The 25,986-nt window shown below is 29.8% G+C and overlaps 1 protein-coding gene across 1 annotated transcript; it reads left to right on the top strand.

Moving 5' to 3' along the window:
- The first annotated feature begins 288 nt into the window (after positions 1 to 288).
- LOC124357671 (zinc finger CCCH domain-containing protein 11A-like) lies at positions 289 to 23,775 on the top strand. The gene is made up of 5 exons (XM_046809653.1): positions 289 to 380; positions 4,773 to 4,874; positions 6,234 to 6,468; positions 10,673 to 10,795; positions 22,711 to 23,775. Exons 2-5 carry the CDS (start codon positions 4,815 to 4,817, stop codon positions 23,250 to 23,252), a joined length of 960 nt encoding a protein of 319 aa, XP_046665609.1. The 5' UTR covers positions 289 to 380; positions 4,773 to 4,814; the 3' UTR covers positions 23,253 to 23,775.
- The last annotated feature ends 2,211 nt before the right edge of the window (positions 23,776 to 25,986 follow it).

Genomic DNA, 25,986 nt, shown 5'->3' with positions numbered 1-25,986 from the left:
GAATGTCCACGTAAAATTTTAGTACAATCGGTTGAATAGTTTATGCGTGAAAGCAAAACAAACAAATAAAAGCTACTTTCATATTTAAGCATGTTAAAAGATAAATAGATCAAAGTAATAGGTTACAATATTTGACGTAAAAGTTAGACTATACGTTTAGACAATAATGAGTATTTTTCGTCATTATGGTATTAGGAGTGATCATCAAGTTCACTATTGTGGTATTTCATTTTACAGGTGTGCGGTTGGCAATGGAGACAGCATGCTTCCTGCCTACCTTTCTCTATGGCCTGTAGTGAGGGTAAAGAAAGGTTGTGTCGTTTCATATTGTGTTCGTCGTCGTTGTCGTGTAGTGCAGGACTGTTCGGGAAGGAGATTCTGTGAGTATTTATATTTATATTTCAACTTCTTGCCAGCTCATAAACAACACAATATCAGTAAAATGCTAATAAAACGCATTCTTTTTCCGGATTTAACTAATACAAATTGAAGTATATGATTAAATCTACATAAAAGCTAGGCCTCATGACTTAGAACCACAACAATTTTCATCATGTTTTGGTCTTTGCAGTCATCAAATAATTTATCCCTTTCTTAAAAATTTTACATTAATTATTAAAGCTACATATTTTTAACGTGAATTTTTACATACTACTTAGAAGAGTAAGGACTGGAAAGAATATCTAGAGAAGACTAATTTCTTGTGCCATACCCCTTTAGTAGGCCTAGTGTTTGGTGTTTGGATAGTCTAAAGTCTATTTACTAGTAAGCCAAAGTTTATAGTATTAAAACTTAATTGGTAATTAAGTAAATAGTAACCAGACTATTTGGTTTATTTAACTAGTCCTTTCAGTAGAAAGACTAAAATGGTGACTTTAGATTTACAAAGTAGTATTGTATTATGTCTCATCTGTAATTTTCAGACAATACAGAAAGGACTATTAATTGACTTTAGTTAACTGATGACTAGGCTTAGTTATTTATACTTTTAAGGTGTAAAATTGTTTATACACTAGGGCCTAGTAATGATTACATTCACACTTCACAACTACTACCTTAGCCGTAATATACCTTTACTTCTTTGTGCTATGCCAAGTGCCAATCAACTAATTCATTATTGTATTTTATACATATAACCAACAATTAAGCCTATACACTTAATTTGTAATTATAAGGTATACAACATAAAGAAACTAGATAATTTCAATTTACCAAGATATTTGATATTCAAGTTGAAATTACACAATTCCTATTAACGTTTTTGGCTGCACTATAATAGGCGGCTATAACCACAACCGAATCATCGATATTCATGATTATCTCTAACTTAAACTACTGAAATCCAAATGTTTAACTTAATTTAATGTTATATGTATTTCAAATTACAGTAGGCCTATTATAGTTAAGTGGTTTTGTTTTTTAGAATTTAATGATGAATAAAGAACTATCTAGGCTGTGTGTATTTATAAAAAGTAACATACAAAACAGAATAACAATTAGTTACTTTTTACTATTTTGAAGGATAAATGTCCCTGACAGATTGTGACACAAATAAAAGGGTAGGGTACGATAAGCGGACCCGGTTTTTTATATCGAAGAATGTAGTCTTCAATACCTAATATTTGCATCTTAAATCCTAGACTATCAATTGCTATAAAAGTATCTATAGTCCTCAATAACAATCATATGTTTTAAATTAAAATATGAATTTAATATTTACAATGATCAAACAAGTTATTATAACAAAAATTAGGAAAACCAAAGACTACCATATTTGCTCCTCTCACAGTTACAGTTGTTTCTTTCCCACAAATTTCACATAATGGGGTTTTCGGTACGAGTCCAACATGTAGAAGCCACAAAAACAATATTTTTTTTTGCTTCAAAGGTCACTGAAAGTCACTTTTCAGCAGTAGACACACCCTTTTTTGTAATCATCAAAATTTATATTTCTTTAAGTATTCTGAAAATGTAAGATAAGTTTTGTAGGCCTTCTGTAACTTTCTGGAGTCAGGTTGTAAATTGCAAATCCAATATAAGCCCTACTGTACATACAGCCTATCATTAATTTAAATTTGACTGATCTACTTGTAACTTTCTCTAAATAAATATTAGTTTTTTACTAACTTACTATTGTATTTTTATTAGTATTTGTTACCATATTTTGGCACTTACATTATTTATAAATGAAACTAACTTTTTAAAAACCATTGATTTTATCAGTAATATGATATGGAATTTTTTTTATGGAAAAAGTTAAGGAATTACTTCAAGCCACTTTGCTAGACACCCTGGCAATAAGTTTAAAAATTTAACATTACAGCTGTTATCTTTTCAGTGAAAATATGTTCCTGAAATGAATGTTGTCTCTCTTTGAGTTTAATTAATTATAAACATTGTTTAATTAATTTTTAATTAATTTAGTAAATTTTAATTATACAAAGTATGCCAAACATGAATATTAATCTGATTTTTAATAAATAACTAATTTTGATTTTATTAAATAGTAAAAGTACAAAAATATGAAAAGAACAATGAGCTACAACTCTCTTATGACAAGAACTGAGAAACCTGTCATTACACTTATTCCTAAAAAGGACCTTTGCGCTTCTTTCGGAAAGACAGGATATTCAGGATGGGTAAGGTTGAGAGTTAGGGGCGGCCTTCTGATGGGATCTGTAAGGAGGAGGAGGGAAGCGAACACACTATATCTTGGAAGAAGGGGAGGCCAACTCTCTTCCAGCCTCTCCAATCAAAGCAGGCAGGGGCAGCACTCCTTCATATCCATGCTAACAACAGCCTTTAACACTAAGAGAGCTCCACTCACTCTACTAGTCAATCCCCGCAGTAGACAAACCGCCCCAATATCTCAACATTTGCAGTTAATGATGTACTGCACCTGAACATTCATAGGGTTGCCCAGTGACCCATTGGTTTTTTTTTGTACACAATGTAGGTTCAACTGGAAGGTATAAACTAGCCAGAAGTGAACCTTTTTCAAAGGAAATAAAAACTCAAAATACAAATTAAATAAATTTAATGTCAGTTTGTTTTCCAAGTCTGTCTGTCTACCCTGTTGACGGCATTGAGACACAGATGTTGTCAAACATTGACATCACCTGTGAAACTTAACTATCTAAGAATATAAACGTTTTAAAAACCTGTACCTGTGCATGCCAGGGAGAATGCATAATCAGAACCATTTGAAATTTGATTGATTACCTGTTAGGTACTAACTCGAGGGATGCTTTTCGTTAACACTGATGGTTTTGTCGTGATCAGACCTTTTGGAAGACTAATTCAATATTTGATTGACCCTTTTAGAACCATGAGACCTGCTGGTCATTATTAATTTTTATTTTTTTAATTAAACTAGCAAAAAATAAAAACAGTCATTTACATGATAAAATTTGCTAACATTACATAAATATAAACAATATTTAGGATAGTACTTGGTAAATGTGGGAAATAAATTCAAAACGGCATTGTAAACTAATTATATTTATAATAACAAAATTAAAATCGTGTTTATATGTAATTATGTATTGTACTTTACTCATTATGGCCTGGTCATTTATACCACCTGTTGGTAGTTTTTTTAAACATAATAAGAAATTTTTTAAATAGTTTTAATTGTGTTAAAATGTTTAATGGTTTCATTTTTGTTCCTTTAACTATGTTGTTTTGCTGTTTTATTTTAAAGAAACAGGTTTGTAGAGTTTAAACATGTACTTTTTTGTTTCTTTTACTGTCTTTTTTCAAATTTTTGTTATTTTTTATATATTGTCTGTGTTTGTGTCACCATCACTTTAACGAACCCAATTGTCTATTTATGCATTGCATATCTTAACAGTATAATAAATACTAGAAATAAGACCATTAAATACTCCACAACGGATTACATGAAATAACAACATGCGGTAGCTGTCTGTCTACAGCGAACTTATCAAAGTGCAAACATTTACGACAGAACGACAGAGTACCAAGGAAGTGCCGACATCTAGTAGAAAATGTCAAACCTACTTGTGTGACATGCGGTTGCCATAGAAACGCTTCTTATAGTAAACAGAATAAAACAAAAACAATATAGCACACTATTATGCAATTAGTATGAACATAATATTATATCAAAACCCGTGAATGGGTTAACAGACAGATTGATCTAGAATGCTCATAACGCTGTAATATAATGTACTTTTCAAAGTGTTTAATAAATGCATTGCATAGAGGGTTTCTAGCATTGTTAGATATTCTATTTTTTGTTTCTAAAAATAAAATAAACATGCAGTTTTGAATATTCAAAGTGCCTATTAGAACGAAACACTAACTTTCTGCCAAATACTGCTACTGGTCTTATCGCCTCGTGGAATCCAATGGGTCAAACCAGTGACATTACTCCTTTTCTATTTTAAGACCACAATTAATTAATTATAAGCTTATTTTATCCAACTGTAAATTCTGGATCAATTGAGTATTTTAACTTTCAATAACTGTGGGCCTATAGAAGAAGGTTCCTTCAACATTTTTTCTTATTGTCATATAAATCCAACTCAGAGAGAGAAACTTTTTAACCTCTGAAAAGCTGGGAACATTAATAAGTCAATTAAAATTATAATTCTATTTTATTAATTCAATACAATTATAGTTCTCTATTTGCAATCCCTAAATTCTATGTATTAATTTATAAACCACAACAACAATACAGTATTTGAATTAATAAATAAATGATATTGTCTAACGAAATGAATTAACAATGGTTTTGTGTTTTTCAGCATTTCTTATGCTACATTTCTAATATAAAAGTAGAAGCAGCCATGGATACACCGAGGAAAAACAACGACTGTTACTTCTACTACTATTCCACGTGTACCAAGGTAAATTGAGTGTTCTTTACTGAGTTAGCTATTAGTAGATATTTAATTTTCTTACTTATTTTGCTTCAGGAGATGATTGTCAGATTACAAATGGTGTTGACCATTAACACTTACTAACATTAACAGGGCCAGAGAAAGTAATTATATCCTTTCCAGGTTCATAATTGATGTGAATAAAACTAAATAATGTGTGATAAAACTGTAAAATGTATTGTTTTAAAAGGCCAAATACCAATGCTATATAAATGTATTGCATATAAAATAATAACAAAAGTAAATTATTTTTGAGAAAATGAGTTTGCTCTCTCCCGAAAATTGTAACAGGCTGTCCAATCTTGGCACAATACGTGTGAAATGTTAACAGGCTGTCCAATGTTGGACCTTATTTTTGGCACAATATGTGTGAAAATTACTGATTCGTTTAGAGAAAGAAATTATATCCTTTCCAGGTTCAAAATTGATGTGAATAAAACTAAATAATGTGTGATAAAACTGTAACATGTATTGTTTTAAAAAGCCAAATACCAATGCTATATAAATGTATTGCATATAAAATAATAACAAAAGTAAATTATTTTTGAGAAAATGAGTTTGCTCTCTCCCGAAAATTGTAACAGGCTGTCCAATCTTGGCACAATACGTGTGAAATGTTAACAGGCTGTCCAATGTTGGACCTTATTTTTGGCACAATATGTGTGAAAAATTACTGATTCGTTTAAAATTGTTTTATATACCTAATCCATATGGTTACGAAGTGTATAAAATGGACTAAACAGTAACATACAGTAATATTTACTTATCAAATCACCTTAATTTAATTAAAAAGAAAACAACTTACATATAGTGTAAAAATGTTATTTGTATACAAATATTTATTAATTATAAACTACTAGCAGTTACCCGCGTCTTTGCACAAAATTTACAATATCAATTAATGGTATAATGCATTTCTGTGCAGTTTAAGAATGGAAGTAAGCTTATCTCAGATATGTATTATGTTAGTGTCCATAGTTAATTACTTCATATGATAAGCAAAATTGCTGATGGCTCTTGTTTGAGGCTCTGTGTGTAGATGAGTACTTCTGATTTGAAAGAATTATATTTTCTACGCCATGGTTGATTTTTCCACTATCAAGAAAATATGTCAAAAACTTCATACCAGCCATTGTAGTTTAATACGGTCTAAGGTACTTTCTAGTACCATAGTTGAGTTTGTCTTGTTTCCACTGACTGTGTAAAAATTATATGTTAGTATATTTGATACAATAAGATTAGAATAAAATATTTGGCAGTATCTGAATGATTCTCTCATCCAGAACTGTTGTATGGGTTCTCTCAGTACTAATTTGTATTGTGCAGGGGGACAACTGCCTGTTCAGGCATGAAGAGGGAGCACTGGGCTGTGAAGTGGTCTGTGCCTACTGGAAGGAGGGCAAGTGTTTTAATCAGCACTGCAACTTCAGGCATATGGAGCTAAAGAAAAACCGCAAAAGTATTCCCTGCTACTGGGAAACCCAACCGAGCGGCTGCTGTAAACCACATTGTCCTTTCTTTCATCGAAAGAACAAAGCTGTCGCTGACAAACCTAATGAAGGTATTAATCCTTTCAAGTTTTCATACAATGGTTAGTTTATGGTGGTTGTTGTTGGTTTATTGATGCGAGTTCAGCCAGTAGTTAAGATGAAATTCAAATCAAACTCACTTTTTGTCACAGTGATTAAAAATAAAGTCTTATTACTGGTACAGTCTTATAATAATTTCTATCACAACATATTTATTTGATTAAGGTGAGAAATACTATACTAAAATTAAATTTAAATCTAGTTCTTCAGTATGAAAATGTCCTTCAATGCCTATGTAATATTTATGAAAAAAATGTATCAGTAATGTTTTGTATTATAAATGTAATGTAGCATAGTACTCGTTACAATAGGTACTGACCAGACACATGATCTAGTCTGCATTGGGGAAAGTGGGTCATTAGACTCGAAATAAATGGAAATTTGTGGGAAGTAGGTACACAATTCGTTACTAATACTAATATAACAAACTTAATTTATAAGAAGTGTGCTTTTTTTAAAGTAAAGTACCCTTTTGAAATTCTGCGTTGCAGCGCTGCAATCAGTATCAGCAGACTGTATGAGTTTATATGTTGTAAATTTATAAAAGAAATTAGATTACATATATTTATTTTACATTTACTTATTTGTAAATACATCTATTTATTTTATTTAAAAAGCCTTTGTCAATTGAGAATCCTACTAGCTGTGAAATATGTGCTTTCATTTTTTTTTCTGGGTGCTAAAGGTCTGAAAGCAGCTGAAATTCACTGTCAGAATTGTGAAGTGCATGGACAAAGAACTTTGAGGGATAAAATGGCATGCAAATGGCAAGGGCTTTAATAGATGGCCGCAAGAAAGTTCATGATGAGAAATGGTGTGGACAATATACAGTGATCACTGATGGTTTGATGCAGAAAGTGAATTATGAATTGAAAATAAACAGATTTTTCACATTTTCATCAGTCAAGTTACAATAAATGTTCTCTATAAACATTTTTTAAATTATTAATTTTTTTAAAAAGGGTAATTTTGCTAGGAACAGTTTGATACCCCTCCAAATAGCCAATTAATGGTCACTATCATATGAATTTGAACAGCGTAAGAGTCGGGGGTAAAAGAAGAGATTTTAACAGTACATTATAGATTATAATTCTATGAAAAAACACCTTTATTCATAGGAGTGAAGTTTATAGGTTTAATTCCAAATCATATCAAAAGTGAAAAACCCCAGTTAAAAAGAAAAATTCAAATAAAACTAATTAGCAAATCTATTGCGTTTTGCCATCTCAACTCAACTTGATTTTGTATTCTTAGTATTGACAATATTGAAAACTGTACCACTCTACATTATATGGATGAAGATTCTTTGACTGACGTCTTGAATCTCAGTACTGCAATCGCAGTACAGTATCATCTAAACAATCGTGTTGTAGTCACTGTTACATCATAGAGAAATTTCTTATGATGAGAGAATGGCATTAATTTCTTAAAATGGTGTTATCTGTGTATTACGCCCTAATGTGTAATGTTTTTACAGCTATATGGCATATGGATCCAATTATGAGGAAATTCATCAATAAATAATCAAAATAAACTATTTATAATAGAAAAGGCGATTATTTATATTATAATACCCAAGCTAAAACATAAAAGATTCACCAAATAAAGTTTCTATGATATCTGTTCCAACATTTCCCTGTACCCATATATGTTGCACATTAATATTCTACAAACATCAGAGGACCAATGAAACTCGAATTCTGCAATATTCTTTTAATATTGAGCAGCATTCAGAATGTGATCAGCGTTATAGACTAGTTTATATGTATCTAACAAGTTGTCTCTATCAGGAAGAAGGATGCTGGTTAATCATTTACCAACAAACAATTACAACCACCGCAGCGAGCAAACGGAAACTATGAAAAAACAAAGAATAAGACAGACTTTAAAAACTAAATGACTTCTTCAATTTTCCCTTTAAAATTTGATCAAAACTGTTATTTGAAAACTAGGTAAGAATAAAACCCATTTCCTTTATATCAAACAGTTTTATTATCTATTAAACCTTTTCTAAATTGATTATATAAGCTTTGTTGCTTAAATAAGGACACCTGATTTCCATTAAAAAAACACGACCTCACGCCATACCCCCATTATCATCAAACTGTTAGGTCTAAAGAATGGCATGATGTGTTTTGTATTATCTTATCAATGTTGATACACAGCAAAAAACTCTTCTAATCTTTTCTTTTAAATATTTGTTAGAACAAGTTCACTTAATTGGTAATTAATTGTTTGCTGAGTAATGTTAATAAATTAAAATGTTATTGTTTAACTCTTGAAGAAGTAATATCAATAATTTATTTAAAATTACGTTTAACATGAAAAAATACTTATTGATTTCCTAATATAGTGGAACTTTGGTAATTCAAGAGTTAAGTAAAGTTTGGGAAAATACAGTCATATTTTATTGAGAACTATTTGTTTATTATGAACAGTGTTTATTATCACTGAACCAGGTACACTATAATATAATAGTACAATTGAGTTCACATAAGTCTCAAATACAAGGATGCAGTTTTCATTATGTAAGAATTCACTGGCCACACCAAAGTTGCAGATAGTTTGCGTTAGTTTTGCCGTAGTTTGTCCTCGCAACTCGTATGGACAGTACAGATGGCTGTGCTACTTTCGTTGACAGCTTGGCGGCCATATTTGTTGTTTGCCTCCCCAGATCGGATTTATTTTTTCAATTACCTCAGCATTATTTGCATACTAATTTAAAACGTTTAAAGAAGAAATGAATAATAATTTAAAACTTATTTTTAATGAATTTTTCCAATACAATGATAAACATACATTTGGGAAATTGAACTCTTATATGTATATTTTAAACAAAGATATGTAAATAAAATGTTATATTTTTACAGAATAAAACTAAAAATACATAACTATGTGTAGTCAGGAATAGTTAGCACATGTCTTTCTAGTTTTCTATCACTTTAGTGTATAGGCCCACTATGTGCCAATCGTCCTATTTGCACAGTGAATGTTCAGAAAAGAATTATAGGCTAATTTAAACTCTACTGCTTTACTTTAAAATAAAGCTGCTCGATAGGTTTCTGTACTCACCAGTGGTGCTGGCCTTACGACCTGTGGTTGTATTATATCTTGGCCAGTACAGCTGGACGTAGGAGCTAAGATAACATTACAGCAAATATTAATCCGCACTTCCAACAAAATGGTGGCAGCCAGTAGAGCTGGCATATGAACCCCAATTATAAATACCTTCCTCGAGTGCATAGAGTTAATAGTTTATAAAATAGTGAGAGGGATTAATTTTTTTTTTTTACATCTTTTGTCTAAATAAAACTGGTTTAGTTATTAAGGAATTTTAAAATTCCCTTGTGTTATGTATCAAAATAACATACTTTTTAAATTTTGGGCAGTGAATACACTAAAAACATCGGCATTAGTCAGCTCTCTGCAGATTTTCACTTCATTGTCAATTTTTATAAAGTTATATTTTACACAACGCTTTTCCCAACATTTGAAAGGTAGTAACATTTTTAGTTTCTTGGAAGATTTCGAGAGCAATATGGCAGACTTTCCTGGTGACATAATACTTGATAGTGCAGTGTTTCTTAGACACTTTTAATGATTACTGTACTTAAAATTGCTCTTTAAATAAATATAAAAATGGAAGCAGGCAAATGTTTCAGAACTTAACAAATACAAAAAATGCAATATATCCTTAAATTCTAATTGGACTTAAATTAGAACCTTTGTGACTTAGTTATATTATTGGCTTCATTCATTCCATTTTTGTACACTACATGGTATGAATATGATGAAACATGTGAAAGAAACAAACACACATGGTCCAGAGCTATGCGTACACTAATTGTAGGCCTATATGATTTGATTTGATATTACTGTAATTTCAAACTCATTTTTTTTGTAGCTCTTGCTGGTTTGTGAGTCAACTGTATAGCCTGCTATGTCTGTGGCATTTTATTTCTCGTAATGTCGCGTCATTTCATAGTTAAAATATCCTAACCATATTAACTTTTGTGTGGCTGATAAATTAATTTGAGTGTTTATTATATGTGTATTTATTTTGAGAAAAAAAAAATAACTGTAACATTGGATAAAAGTATATCCACTTCTTCTATGCCATTTCATTGTTGGATTCCGGTTTTACATTTCTTTTGTCATAATTTTATTTATTTCAAGGCCAAAATGAAGTTAAAGCAGAACCAGCAGCTGTAAGTCCAACGAAGAGACCGAGTCAAGGAAGTGAATCGAGCTTCGGGAACGCTTCTGTAGTAGACCCTGTTGTAGTAAGCTTCGAAGAAGGTATGCACCTCTACTGATCTGCCCCTCGGTCGTTGGATAGTTCTGATACTTGTCTGTGTCACGCTGGGTTAGCGAGACAAGTTATCTTTATTTGCTGAGAGTTTGTTGTGGGTATTATTGTTTAATTATATCATCACTTATTAATGCAGTTGTTTCTGATTGAATAAAGTTTGAGTTTGTTGAAAACAAAACTTTTAAGTGTTTTTGTGTTAGTAAGTGATGATGGTAGCAAATACTTATTTGCCATAAACGGCACCTTGAGTGATTTGTTAGTAGCCTAATAGGGTTATGTACGAGTAGAATCCCATGTAGGGAGATCAGAATATTAAGAAATGAATGTTTCCTACCAATATTTAAACAATAAGAGTATTGTTTTTAAACTATGTTTTGTCTTGTTATGTATTGAAGTAGTAAGTATGAGAAGTGGAGTGTTGGATTGTATTTGTTCTTAAGTTGTAGAGTGGTTTTAACATATGATATCATGTTGTTTTTTAATTTTAATAAAACTTGTAAGTGTGGGGAGTCCCAAAATCTCATAAACATTGAGTTTTAAAGAAGCGTATGAAAATCATTATTGTATGTGATAATAATTAGATTAAAATTCAAAACCAACTAACGATAAAATGTAACAAGAAACTATAACATTAATGTGTGTGCATGACTGAGTAAGTCGATATATGCCCCAGACTAATGTTCTCCTATATGTTCACCTGCAAGGAAATTTCATAAATGAAAAATTTAAGATTAGATTATTCTAAACATTTTGTGTGCGTGTCTAAGGATGTCTTTTTATCATGTTTACTGGTGAGTGGCATGTGCTGTGACAGCCATATGTTAATTTCCTTATATTCCTTGCTAAAAAAAATCATTACAATGTATACAGAACTCGTTTATTTTATAGAAACAAATTTAACAAGATAAACTAACCACATCTTTTGTTGAAAAATTCATGCATTCATAAAAGTTCTGTAAATTAGTGAGGTTATAGTACTAAGTACAGTAGAGTTTATTGATACAAAATAGTTAAAATGAATACCAGTAAAGCGTAGTGGTTACTTTGCTCATTTGTAGTGAGCGATAGAGTGAAGGATAGGTGTGGAACTGAATATTAAGAAAACAATGGGTTTTTATGTTAGTGGAAGTTCTGTAAAGTCTAATGCCAATCCACGAAATAGGTAATCATTTCTCTATTATATACTGGTGAGGCCACAGAGTGGCTCTGTGAGTAACAAGCCATATAATATATTTTGCTTTGTTCACAAAAATATGTACACTAATGAATGTTCAAAGAATTTTATAAATGAGGAAAAATTAAGATTTTCATATCATCATACATATTTCAGTATAAATTGTGCAGACCTCAAAGCAGTTTTAGGTTTCAAAAAAACATATTCTCTTCTTGTAATACTCTTCGAATAAGATATTTTTATGTTATTGCGTTATTTATGCAATTTTTTATAAATATTATTTATAATTTTAATAGTGTGTTAAAAAAAGTTTTTGTATAAATTTATGATTATAAATTACTTTCCTATTTCTTTATATGTGTTTTGACATGTTTCTCTAATATTATAGTATTTAACACTATAGCCCTTGTATTTTCATAGGTGTTCTAACATTGAAGAATAACTGTTTCTCGCTTAAGTCAAACAAAACCAATGGTAGCATTCACGTTTTAACATTAATTCTCTCTAACTAAAAAAAAATTCTCCATGGATATTTTACTATGAAGTAGTTTTTCTTCTTGGCCTAAAAACCATTTTGTGTCATTTTGATTTTGTTGCCAATGTCGTAATCTAACAACTAGTTAAGTCTTGTGTGTATGCTAAAGATTAATTTCTAGTTCCATGGGAGTATCAGCACTAATTTATGACAGTTATTTAGCCTATCTATTGCCTATACAACTACCATAACAAATATATAGCCAGGGCGAAATAATTTGGCAACACTATAGTGTAACATAGGGCAGATAAATGCAGTTGTTAGACATGCCTATGTAAAGTGCATTGAGATAGAGTTACACACATGTTACTATACATAGCAGACAACATATTAAGAACATATCACAGGTTCTAGCCACTGTTTAATCATTTTACGTGCTATAACATAATGGCTGGTATAACGGTTTGATGTATCATTAACTCTTAATGGAGGCTAAAAGTCATATTGTCTTTAAGATAGATTACAGCTTTTTTTAGTTTTAAGGATTTCAATTCAATATAAAAATGTTTAGTAAACCAGTTTATTTACCTTATAATCAGTTTTATTTTCAACCTACCCTGTGAAACTGCTACAGTTTTGCAGTGAAAGTGACTGATCCCAGCCAATTTTGCAATTTTTTATTGCACACGATTAGATTAAATCACAAATTAATTATTTCCTGCGAAGTTTAGTTTATTTCCTACCCCATATCCAATTCGTATCATTTAAGTTAAGATAAAAATTCAACAACATGTATTTGGGTAGGCCTACAGTAGTTAATTAACTACACGCTAGACTTTATAAACTTTTGAGGATTTTTATTTCATTTCTAGAAACTGTTTTAAGATCAAATAATAATTTCTTCTACCAAAAATTACTGATGATGCCGGTTTTTAACTTAAGCTTACAAATTGGCCAAAGAATGTGCATTCAAGATTTAAACTTTGTACTCAAATATTTTATTGACATTCAGTAGAATGTGTTTATACACATGAAAATGCTTGTGTACAAAACGTTTGAAAAGTGTAGACAAAGTTTTAGTAAATGGTTAAATAGCTTAAAGAGCCAAAAAGTAAGTGGTTAATGGTCATGGTAATGAATATGTTGAAATGTGAAGAAATACATAAAGAAAACAGTTCCTCTGACCATATATCATATCATGCTTGCTTTAGTGCTTTTTAATTTTACATATGTAATTGCCTTACTAAAATTGGAGTTTACAAAATATTAAAAAGTTTTAGGTTCTTCAAAATGATAAAATTTTAGAAAAGTTTCATGTGAAATAATTATTTAAAATTCCAAAAATATTATGAAAAAAGGTTTACCACAAACAAAATTGAACTTTTATCATTGAATTTGAAAGAAAATGAACTGAAATGAATTGCCTAATAATTCTGTTAGAAGCTTCTTATAAATCGTTCAACACAAGATATATAATCACTTAAATAAAGTGGGGTTTAATTTCTATAATCAGTTACATATAATTTCCTTTAGTGTAATAGATGTTTTTGGTTGTGAAACTGATGTAGGTTAATTTAAAAATTATGATTTTGAAATCTTATTACATAGGGTTTTTGGAAATTGAAATTATTGTAGGTTAAATGTTATTTTCTGTATTATTATTAAAACCTGAAAAGTTGTGTAATTTTAATTTTTAGTATGTAATAAATATAAACAGATCTAACAAAAAGTGAATTGGGCAAGAATAATTATAGTTTGCGAAAGGTCAAACAACCTCCTTCTCCTCTAGTTTGATTCTAGGCCATTTACAATACATGGTAGTGTACTAGAGTGTACCTGGTCTTGAAATATTTTTTTATAAATGGGCATATGTGTAATCCTTCCCTGCAATAATAGGGTGTTTATCCAAAGTATCATCCAAAGGTATGTTTTGTTGGTTATTGAAATGTCCAGTGAAAACAAAATCTGCATCAGATTCTGTTTCCAGTTAAAAGATTGTACAGTTCCCAATTGTCTGATAATGGCATAATGTTGCTGATATGTTAATGAGCTAACATTAAACAAATAGAAATAGATTCTAATTTGAAAATTATATGTATTTTACAATAATAATCGTTACTTAAAAATACTAATTGTCATACCTGGTAGTTAAATTTAGTAATTATAATTAATTAAAAGCTATTATAAAATCTAATCTACCATTAGTTGATCAATTTTTTATTATTACATAAAATTAAAATTTTACATTTATTTGTGAAATAACTTATTTTAAATTAGCCATTCTCTATAGATAATAACAGAATAAATATTTCATCATAATTTACTGCAATGAATGTGATTATGATGGAATATTCTGGTATTTTTATTTGAGTTTCAAGATGTTGCAAATACACAACGAAACAACAAACCATAACGTACATTTTTATAGAGGCTAATATAATGGTTATACAGTACAACCTAGTTTATCTAAACCGTGTTTATCCACATCTCCGAGTTATTTTACATACTCCGAAACTTTTAACTTTTAACTATCTATGTTGGACTTGGCTACCAGAATGTGCTGTATTTATGACTTTGTCAATGATCATGAGATTTATACGACAATAAAGTGATTTTGATTTGATTTTGATTTTGATTTTTTGATTTTGATTCTGGACGGTTTTACACAATAGAAGGATATCCAATGTTTTGAAGAACGAACCATTTTTTTGAATTTACAGCTGAGTTTATTTTTCCGTTTACACATGTTTGTAATTCAGAATAATATGTAACAATAGAATGACAAATTAACAATGTTCCAGTATGCCTTCCAACAGGTTGTTATTAGTTGAGAAGTTGTAAATGATTAGCTTTAAGGAATTGTATCAGTGCACCTTGTTCTTCAACTACAAAAGAGGACAGTGAAACCTATTCTAGTAATGAATAATCAGAAGATTCCTTGATTTGTGTGATGCCATGGCGCAGTTAGGCCGGCTGATTGTCTTTAGTTAGCGACAGTCTGACTCTTTGTCAGCACAAATAGTTGCCTTGGAAACAATTCCTTATTATCTGTAATCTATTATATGTTTACTATATTCTTGATTTATCCAAATTTTTGTTCATCCAAACCACTTCCGGTCCAGTTAGTCCAGATAAGCAAGGTTGTATTGTAGTTTTAATGTGCTGCCTACTATTAAAAGGCAAGTTAAAGCAAACCATACAAATACATCTACAACAGTTGTATAAGATTTCTAGTACTTTTCAAATGTGTTTTACTACATACATAGTAACTGTACAAAATAATGTAATATGTACAGTATAATTACAATCACATTGGACTGTATATCCAATGATTGTAATTAGAATAATGTTAATGTGCATTAGTCTCTGGTGGTTAAAATTGTTTTAATGTTTTCTAATTTCACATTGAAGAAGCACTTAAAAATGTAATATGTGCTGGATATTAATAGATTTATATATCACACTCAAAACATTAATTTTCATAATTGATATAGACATTGTTTCACAAAGTATCTTAAATATTACAAATTTCCATAAATAGAATTATGTCAGGTTGGGAAACATGTTTAACTAGAGAAATATATGATATAAATTCCTCGTAAAACGACTGAGTTTTAAGTATTTGTATATAGCCATAGATCTTTCACTAAACACTTATGGCTGGCATTAGCTAAATAATCAACTGGCTAGCTTTTTAGGAGTGTGTAATGCTTATGTGTTCGTTTTTTCTAACATTATATATTTTATAAAAAGAAGCGGTTTCTAATAAATCTGAATTCATGAATAATTTCCCTCGATCATATATAACTGCTTTATGTTCAAAGAAGATTGTGGCCGTCTTAATAAAAGCAAAGTAGTGTAGTAGCAGATGGAGCACTTAAAAAGTACATCTTAAGAAACAACCTCCAGATTGCAACACTACAAAATACCTTGAATTTTTTGAGATGCTATAAATTGCACTAGACATCATTTGGAACTTCGCAGCCATGGTACTAGTGGTTTCCAGTTCAGCAGTGGATGTGCCAAAAGTTTTTGTATAGATAAAAAAGCCTGATTGTTCTTAACAACTAGTTATATCTTTTGCTAAACTTTATGATAATATCCTACGTAAAATATAGAATCTTAAATATAACAGAACCATTGTTACTATAAATAAATCATAACTTTGAATAAAAATTATATGTTGTTTTTGTTTTCATATATTATACTTTTGTTTCACTCTTGGTCCATGCCATTAAAAGAAATATGATATTATTTATTTTTTAAATAAAATAGTCCTTATAGCTCAGTTGGAAGAAGTAGGTTGATTTTGTGTCAATAGACGCAATAGAGAGAATGGCAAAAACATTGTTTATTACAAAAGGTTTTTGCAATGTCATTAACATCCAGTACATTTTATTCTTTAATTTCTTAAATAACTGAGTTGTGAATAAAAAAAAAAAAACAAATTTAATGGGCGCCATACTGAAACAAAATATTTTACCAATCTGACCAATAAATGTGGCCTAGATAAGATCAATTTCTGTATCACATTTCAACTTGATAGGGCCTTTTTGGGGCAGTGCCAGAAGTCGTGTCTATGCTACATAGATAATACAAAAAATCCTTTGAATTTTCCTCAAGTCCTACTATGAGGACAGTTACAATAGGCTGAACTTGTATACAAAATCTACCAAAAAATGGTGTGATTTAAGACTGAACTGAAGAATGCGTGTATTATTAATGTTCAAATCACACTGTAATTTCATTTTATATTTTCTTCCTGTTCGATAATTGTGGTTGGAACTTTGTTTGATCCATAAGAGCCTAACATTCTAGCTATGTTTATGGTTTTTAAATTTATTATCGGATAGTATATGAATGGCACTTCTTATTAGGTCAGTTCAATGTAGATATACTTAGTAAAACAATCATTCTTACTTCAATTATTTAAGAAAGTCTTACTCTATTGTAGTTCTACTGTGTTGCCTATAAAAACCATTTGAAGATTCATCACTAAAAGTATATATATATATATATATCATAGAAGTAGTAAAGAATATGATTTTTTGATGTGTCAGTATAATATCAACAAAAGTATATGATCTTCTCTCATAAAATTGTTTATTTAGTGTAATAATTCAACATCACTAGATCTGAGTTGCATCAAAATAAATATTTAACTAATTATTCGTGCCAGAGAGGAAAGCTGTAAAACTTAATTGTGGAAATGATTGGGACAAGACAACAAAGATAAATGTTTATCTTTATTATTTGTGCAGGATGTTTTCATAATTAAGCGATAGTGCAAGATGTTGCACATGTGTAAAAACCATGCTTTGCACACTCCTAAATTTAAAATAAACAAATATGTTTATTTTAGACATTTGTTTGTAATTAATACACATAACTATAGTAATTATAACAAAGCATTTTCTAACAAATGTTTATGGCATTACTCTACTTTCACATTTATTTATGAAGGTTTGTGTTTAAGGGTGTATGGTTGGATAAATCTAAATTAAACTACGTTTAAAGTACATTTTCGAGGCCTTGCATTAATTTTGCAGTGTCCACACACAACTTAATAGCTTGTACTGAGAGATGAGACTCATCTGCCATCTCAATATTAAAATTGTCATACATTTTCATAAGGATTGTTCCCTAATAAATAATCTATTTTGTTTAGTTTTTTTCATGAATTAAATTTATTTTTACTGATGTACGAAAATAATGATTAGATATTATTGAAATTGTTTTAAAACATGACCATACATCCTTATGTTGCAAAATATTGATTTATTTAATGTTATATACTAAATATTGATTTATCAAAGAATTTGAAAGAGGGGATAACAAAGGTCTTCACTGATTTTGATTGTGCTCAATTCGCAGAACACTTGCTTTGTAGTGGGCGAAACTTTGATTAGACATTTCTTGAACTGTACGTAAGTCTTTGATACCCTTCTTTAAATTTCCAATTCTTCGACATGTTTAAACATGTTCAGATAAACTGGAAATATTTTGTTGGTTAATATAGTACTTGAAGTCTGTATTATTGTTTTGAAAATTGTTCTTGAAGTGTGTTCATTTCTAGTTATCTAAATAAATGTGAAAATATTTGAAGTATAAATAGCACTCAGCCAGTTTTATATGTATTCAATGTGTTTTAGGTTATATATTGTGCCCATGTATGTTTAATGTGCTATTTAGAGGTAGACTGTATAAATGTTTAACAAGTTAAGTTTAAATCGTTTTCAGAGGAAGCAGTTTGTCCATATAACCTTTCTGGTGTTGGGAAATAATTCTTATTTATTTTGTTTTTAAAAAAATATTTTCTGATCCAAAACTAATTTAAAGCCCTGTTTCTAATTTAGAACACTTATAGGAAAGCACAAATATGATCGATTGTTCCTTGTGTGAAATAAATTTATTTTAAATAATTGTTCTGTTTTAGGGCTGCTTGCATTTCTCTCAATTTGAAAATTTTCTTCAGCTGTGTTTCCTCCAAGATAATTAGCGATTTGTTTTATTTACACTGTTTAAATCAATATTTAAATGTGGACCAAGTACATTATTGATTTAGATAAAAAAATTCTCTTTAGAGTTTAAGATCTTTATTTATTTTTATATTTAAATTGTGAGATTTAAAATTTAATTTTATATTTAAACCTGTATTGTTTCTCTTGTTATTATTACACCCTTTTGTTACCAATTTTTGTATTAGTTGTATCATTGAATCTTCAGTTATGAATTTTCATATATATAGAGTGTAGATTGTAAATACCATTTTCATAAAATAATGGATGGCGTTTTGTTGTTTTAAGAATATTTGTTTGAATGGGGTGTGTTTCAAGGTGTAATGTGTGTAGTGTGATTTGTTCTTTTGTTATAACTTTATTTTTGTTAAAAAATAATTCTTTACTTTGTTAATTGAATTTTGAGTTTTATTGAAGATTTTTGCACTAAGAGGTTTGATTCTTTTGCTTTACTTCCATTTTTATATTATTATGAAAAAGTTGTATTGTTTATTTTTTTGTTTAAAAAGTTTCTATTTATTTTATAGATCAACTTATAGTATTGAAAAAGATGTGTAGTCAAATAGTAGGAATATTCTTGTGCTACTAATATTAATTAATTGATCAGTATGTACCATAAATAGTAAGTTTTAACGTACAATATTAAAAATATCCGGTATAAATGAACCATCTTTTGTGTTTAATATGAAATTAATTATCTTAAAATTACATAAAATTTATATTTGACTTATGGTTATATAAATAAGTGTTTTATTTCCAGTGTTAGAAAAGAAGAAAAATAGGGTAATTTCCAATCTAGCATTCATGTGTGCAAAATGTTAAATGCTTCATTGTAACATTTCTATATTTTGTAACTATCAAATCAACCACTCACATTGAAATGAACATATTACAGTAATCAAAGCACTTTCAGTATGTTCAGAAATTTAAATAAACAGTAATAAAATAATGTTCATTTACTGTAAACATAAGAAAATTAGAATTATCAATTTTTTTATTTAAATGACATTTAATTTTTTTTAAATCTTAATAGCTAGCCATCATGGAGGATACGTGTATATCGTATGGTATAATATCAGCTACATAAAAACTGAGATTAAAATTTTAGTATTGTAGTGTTCTGTAGGCTGATAGGGGCTGTTTACTGCACTTATAGTACCTGATGTAACTGGGAAACTAATAAACAAGTGACGGGCTAGGTACACAGAATTTATTCATTTAGAGTTACCCCACTTCTGCAGACGAACATCACACCCTAATCTATGGGTTGAAACAGGTTCATGTATAAGAATTGCATAATAAGAATACAGATGATATCGCAAGATATCAAAGTTATGGAATTAATTTGATTGCTTCTCAGTTGAGTAATTTGTGAATTGATCGACTATAGCCAATCGTTATAGGAGAATAAATTTAACATTTCATTCACATGATTCAGAATATGTTATTTATTTTAAAGGCCTGTATAGACTTTGTTTTACAAAAATATGTTGTCTTTAAAGGAGCTATTTATGCATTAGTGAAATTCAAAGCATTACAACCAAATAAACTGGTATAGCTATATTTTTTGTAAGGTTATTGAGTGGCATTATACTTTACTAAGTTAAGTTTTTAAATTTTGCTTTGAATTATAAATTAAAGTGGAGAAAAGTAATAATTTCATACATGTATGTATCTGTTAAACTCTATATTGGATTTCCTGGCTTAGAAATCAGATTCATTGACCAACATGTATCACTATCATACCTGTATTAGCAGCATAAAGAATGGTTGTAACGATCATGTTCGGATGTTTTCAAATGCCATATAACCTGGTAAAGTGGGGCATTTGTTCTATACAGTGTCAATGAGAGTGGTTTATGTATGTTGCAATAAACATTTTGTTTGATCAAAATAAAGTATATAAGTACAATTTTTACCTTTATAATACATTTTGTGGAAGAACAGTCGAGTTGTATTCAAAAACTATACAAATTTCTTGTTGTAGTGAGTCCAAGTCTAACCATGTAAAAATTTTAAACTTAATGATTGATTTATATTTTATGGATGTCAGTGAGTGTCAATGTTCAGCCTTACATCTACAATTATGTACTTTAGAACAGTGCACTCATCTGTTTTAATAATATTCTTGTTATTGTTACATGCAATGGAGGAACTTTCTATCCGTTACATGGGAAATAAACACACAGTTTACAATTATTTTGAGTTTTATTTAGAGTAGTTGGTCTGGAGTTGTATCTGATTTGGTTTTTTTTACATAAGTTGTAAACAAATTTTTAAATAAGTCCTACATAATTATAATCGTTTCTGTTATAATGACCAATCAATATCTTCATATATGTGGTATTTAAACAAGGTATCAAGCTTGAAAATCTCCAGCTACTCGTTTATTCTTAACATGTTATTTAAGTTTAAAAATATCTTAACAAAATCCTTATATATTAGATTGTGTTTTATTTTCATTAATGTAAAACTGAGTTAAATCAGTTGAACATATATCAGTTTCAAACTGTAGAGCTTGGTATTGTTTTATTTTTGTACACATAGCACATAATTTGTAACTTAAATTACAAAATTGATTTTTTGGTTTTGTTATGTATGTGTTTCTTATTGTTTAAGCATAGTAACTTAACATCGTTTAGTGCTTATATAAAATTTGATTTGACTGTATCAAAATTATTATTGTTGTTATTTTGTTTAACTTGGTTTTCAGTTGTCTACGACAATATATTTTTATTGAAGGAGTATTTGTGTGGATGTTGATAGATAAGAAAGATTTATTTATTTGTTTTAAGTTATGAGTTTATTTTCTTGTTATCTGCTCAATGTACCCTAGCGTAAGCTTTCTCTTGCCTTAAAATTTATTATTGTAAAGTTATGCAATTTTTCTTGGATAATTAGAATAATTATTTATACAGAAGCAAAATAAAACCACTTTTAAAATTGAATTATTTTATTATTTTCTCTGAACTGCAAGAACACACTTCAAGAACTGTTGTTTGATCATAATGTTTCTATTTTACTGAATATTAACTATGCATACTAGTTGAAGGTTAGAGCCAAGACATGCGTACTAAAATTTTCTATGACCTAACAAAAACTTGTAGCTTGCTTTTATTGAACAAGAGTTGGGAATTGAACACAAAAGTAAAGTGGTTTGAAATAGACATTCTGCATAAAATTTGTATGTCAGCAATAATAATAATGATTCTTTTTACTAAAATTAATTAAATTTTTAAAGGTATATTATTAACAGTTTTTGTTTAAACTCTATGAAACTAATTAATAATACAGGGTTAGTATAAAGAAATGTGTATATGTTACATTTGATTGAGCTAGTTTAAAATTTGCTTATTATAGCTTTTATAGTTCGTGAAGGCCGAAATTATCATATCTTTAAAATAACGATACAATTTCAACCAAAAATTAAAAATGCCTGTGAAAATTTTTTTATACCTAAAATGCAGCTGGATAATATTCAGAGAAAATTAGAAAACCATTTTCGAGTGACCCACCAGGTCATTTTGTCCGTAAAGAAAGGTCCGTGATTCACCTACCGTCGCAAACATGTTAAAAAGTTGAGAATTAAATAAAATTTGATTTATTATTGGTACTCAAATTTGTGTTCCATTGGCAAAGGAAAGTGTATTATGCTCTGTTTGGTTACTTCTTTTAAAACATTGTGTACCAGTGGTAGTGACCTGGTACAGTTAATATTGTACTGTGTTCTTGCAGAATCAGATAACGAAAGTGTCCCTCCCACTCCCCATAAGATCAAGCCAACACGGGTAAGTGTGAAGACCTTAGAACAAATAAAGCTTGACAAGATCCAAGCTGAGTCTGCCGCATACTACAGCTTGCCGAGTAGCTCATTTTTGCCGGGAGGCAAAGATCTCTCGTTTCACGTCATGTCTTTGGAAGAAATTCGCAGCAGAAAAAGGAAAGTAGATGACGGCCCTTTACAACCTGATTCTACGACCATGAAGAAGGAAGAGGATGAAGTAGAAGCAAAAGTTAAGAATGCCATTGAAGAACACAGAACAAAGAAACCAATTCGTTTAAGACGTGGGTTTAAAATGCCTAGTGATAGCGAAGATCACCCTAGGGCTAGGTCTAAGCGTGTAAAAATGATGGATAATACAATAGTTAGTTCGACCAATTCGGAAGCTAGTGTCGTGCCAGATGATCCAGTTACTTATTCTCTTAATGTAAAAGACGTCCCCATGAAAACGGAAGACGACCTTTTAAAGGACATTGATGCTTTACTTGCTGGATGATTTATTTTTAAAATACTTGTGTATATACCTGATTTACACAGTGCACGAAAATATTTTATGCTATAAATTAATTACATTATATTATTTTTAACAAATTAGTAAAATACCAAATAAATTTGTGGGACCACAAATTTCTTATGTAATTTTATTTTATACCATTTATTGGTATTTCATTGTTCATGTTGGTGCCTTTATAAAATATAAAGTGTCATGTAAATAACGCTTCATGGATACTTTAATAGTGAATTAAACTTGTTTCATGTAGAAAAGTTATATTTACTCCACTCTGAGTGTATGTGCAGTAAAAAAAAACTATATTTGGAGTAATTTTTGTGCATTGAATAAACCCGTTTTTACTGCAAATTAATTTTTAAATTACAAAATACATAAATATATATATTTTTAGTTTTAGTTTTTTTTATTTCACTTGAACACTACAACTACAAGGTATAATATATTACAGTAATTAACATACAGAGTGTAAAGAAGTCAAGCACAGGCTTGATAATTCCCAAACGGTTACAGGTAAAGCAATAAAACTTGGTACATCATTACTGCACCTATAAATCTACTTTTTGAAGTAACTACAATTATTTTGTCATGCCAGGGGGATGGCCCACAAGGAGTTAGAAGAAAATCTTTAATTAGAATGTAGGTTAAGTAGTGCATCAAATTAAAGGTCTCTATTAGTAGAATACAATGCCGCAAATCCGGCCTGAAAAGGTTCACTCTTTAAAAAACTAATCTGGTTTAAAGTTTGACATATTTACAATTTAGGTCCTGTTCTAGGTGGTTTAATATTCTTATCTTAGCTCAAGTTGTGAAAGTTAAACTTAGTAAATGATTACTGGACTTAGGAAATAGTTTTTAAGGTAGTTATTGACTCTTCACATCAAATATTGTTAGTTTAAAATAATGTATATGTTGAGATATGCTCATGTTAAATTCTTTTGCTGAACTCCTTGTAGAACATTGGATGTGAAGGCGCAGAATGAGATGAGTAGCTGGCCTCCCTCAGCTGCAGTAAGATACTAAATGGCTACTCTCAGTCTTAGACAATGTGGGCCAACTACAGCATCCTTAGATCTAGTATGAGAGTTATTCTAAAAGTTTTGAGATTTAAGAAGAGTATTTATGCTAGACTTAACAAACATTAGGCATGATCAGAGCAATTCGCTTCAGGCAATTCCCCTAATGCACTTTTAAAGTCATGATTTTCCATGTGAAAGCATTCAGCCACTAACTTTTTAGAATGGTCAAAAATGTATAAATCTTATCTATTTTGGCTTTTGAAGAAAACCCACAACCGAGCAATTGTTTTTTTCAGATTGAAGAATAACTAGGAGTTGCACATTGGCGGGGTCGGGTGAATAAGTGGGTTGCTCCATTGTTTTAATGTCATTTTGGACAATCGGCCAAAAACGCCAAAGTTTTTTCAGTGTTGTAAGAGGGGCATTGCCACTGAAAAATTACACTTAATGTTCAAGCCCTGAAGAACTTCTAGCTTAATTAATTGTGTTCATCAGTCTCCTACTCGTACAATTCCTTGTGGAATGATAAAATATTCTTATATTTTCCTTATCTTCAGGCAAGAATGTAGCCAGGAAAGATGGGGGGGGGGGTTGTAGACGACTGATATTTTTCCATAGTGGACAGAAAGTAAGGCAAGTGCAGTCAACCGCTCATTTCCCATTGTGTTCCTTAAAAATTTCTTGGCCTGTCTCAATGTTAAGAACAATATTTCAGCAGTACACATCAGTAATACTGAATTATTTAAAATAATAATAATCGTTTGCTTGAAAAAGTAATTGAAAATTTAGGCGGGAAAGTCCGAACTTCCTCACTGGTTATGTCTTTCAGGGAAAGTATAAAGGGCCAATGAAGATCAAATAAATCGCCAACCGAAACCAGTTGCATGCCTTATTTGAAAGGAACCTTTTATTTTAAATATAATTATATACTTAAATTAAATAGTAGTATTCAAATATGGTACGGTTATTTGTGGAACAGTACTTAATGACAAATAAGACGAGACAAACCGTGTAATGTAAGAGAGTAGTCTTTTGTGGTCAGAATACACTTGAACCTGTTTTATTACTTATGTCTGAAGCTTATCATAATTAAATTTGCTGTGTCCTGTATATGGATAAAAACATTAGATTATAGAAATATCACTTCTTTTAAGATTTCCATGGACAAGTTGCACAGTGTAACAGTTGAAGTATGTATATGTGTGGATTTGTAAATAAAGACTGTATATAAAATGTAAATATTCTAGAAAACCGTTGTTTTAAGAAAAACCTGACTTTTATTATAGTAATATTAATCTTCTATGTACTAAACTTATGAATAATGAAGAAAAATTAACCCCCAAGATTAAAATTATAACTGTAAATCTAAACTTTACATTGTTTATGTTGTGAATTTTCAAGAATTTCCATTTGTAATTTGTGAAAATGTTTACTTGCATCTATGAAATGCTTTGTACTTCTGGTTGATGAACTGAGACTCTCTCTAGCTGGGATGGTTTAGCTAGAGAGAATGTAGTTGTTAACGATTTTAAACGGAAATTATCTAAATTAATGCCAAATACATGCTATGGGCACTGATTGTTGATGTAAAGTGTTTTCTTTTACACTAGCTACAATGTTTGCATTACACTTCATTTAAAAAAGAGAATATATAAATATGTTGCAATGAAAAGAATGCTGGCATTTACATTTCTATATATTTT

The sequence above is a fragment of the Homalodisca vitripennis genome, chromosome 3 (genome assembly GCF_021130785.1).
Source record: "Homalodisca vitripennis isolate AUS2020 chromosome 3, UT_GWSS_2.1, whole genome shotgun sequence".
Classification (NCBI taxonomy): domain Eukaryota; kingdom Metazoa; phylum Arthropoda; class Insecta; order Hemiptera; family Cicadellidae; genus Homalodisca; species Homalodisca vitripennis.
The sequence above is the reverse complement of the archived record's forward strand: the minus strand, read 5'-3'. Positions and strand labels throughout refer to the sequence as shown.

Coding starts and splice junctions, on each gene's coding strand:
- LOC124357671 (XM_046809653.1), top strand. CDS start 4,815: ATGGATACACCGAGGAAAAACAACGACTGTTACTTCTACTACTATTCC. Junction 6,469..10,672: donor CGCTGACAAACCTAATGAAG/GTATTAATCCTT, acceptor ATTTATTTCAAG/GCCAAAATGAAGTTAAAGCA. Junction 10,796..22,710: donor TGTAGTAAGCTTCGAAGAAG/GTATGCACCTCT, acceptor GTGTTCTTGCAG/AATCAGATAACGAAAGTGTC.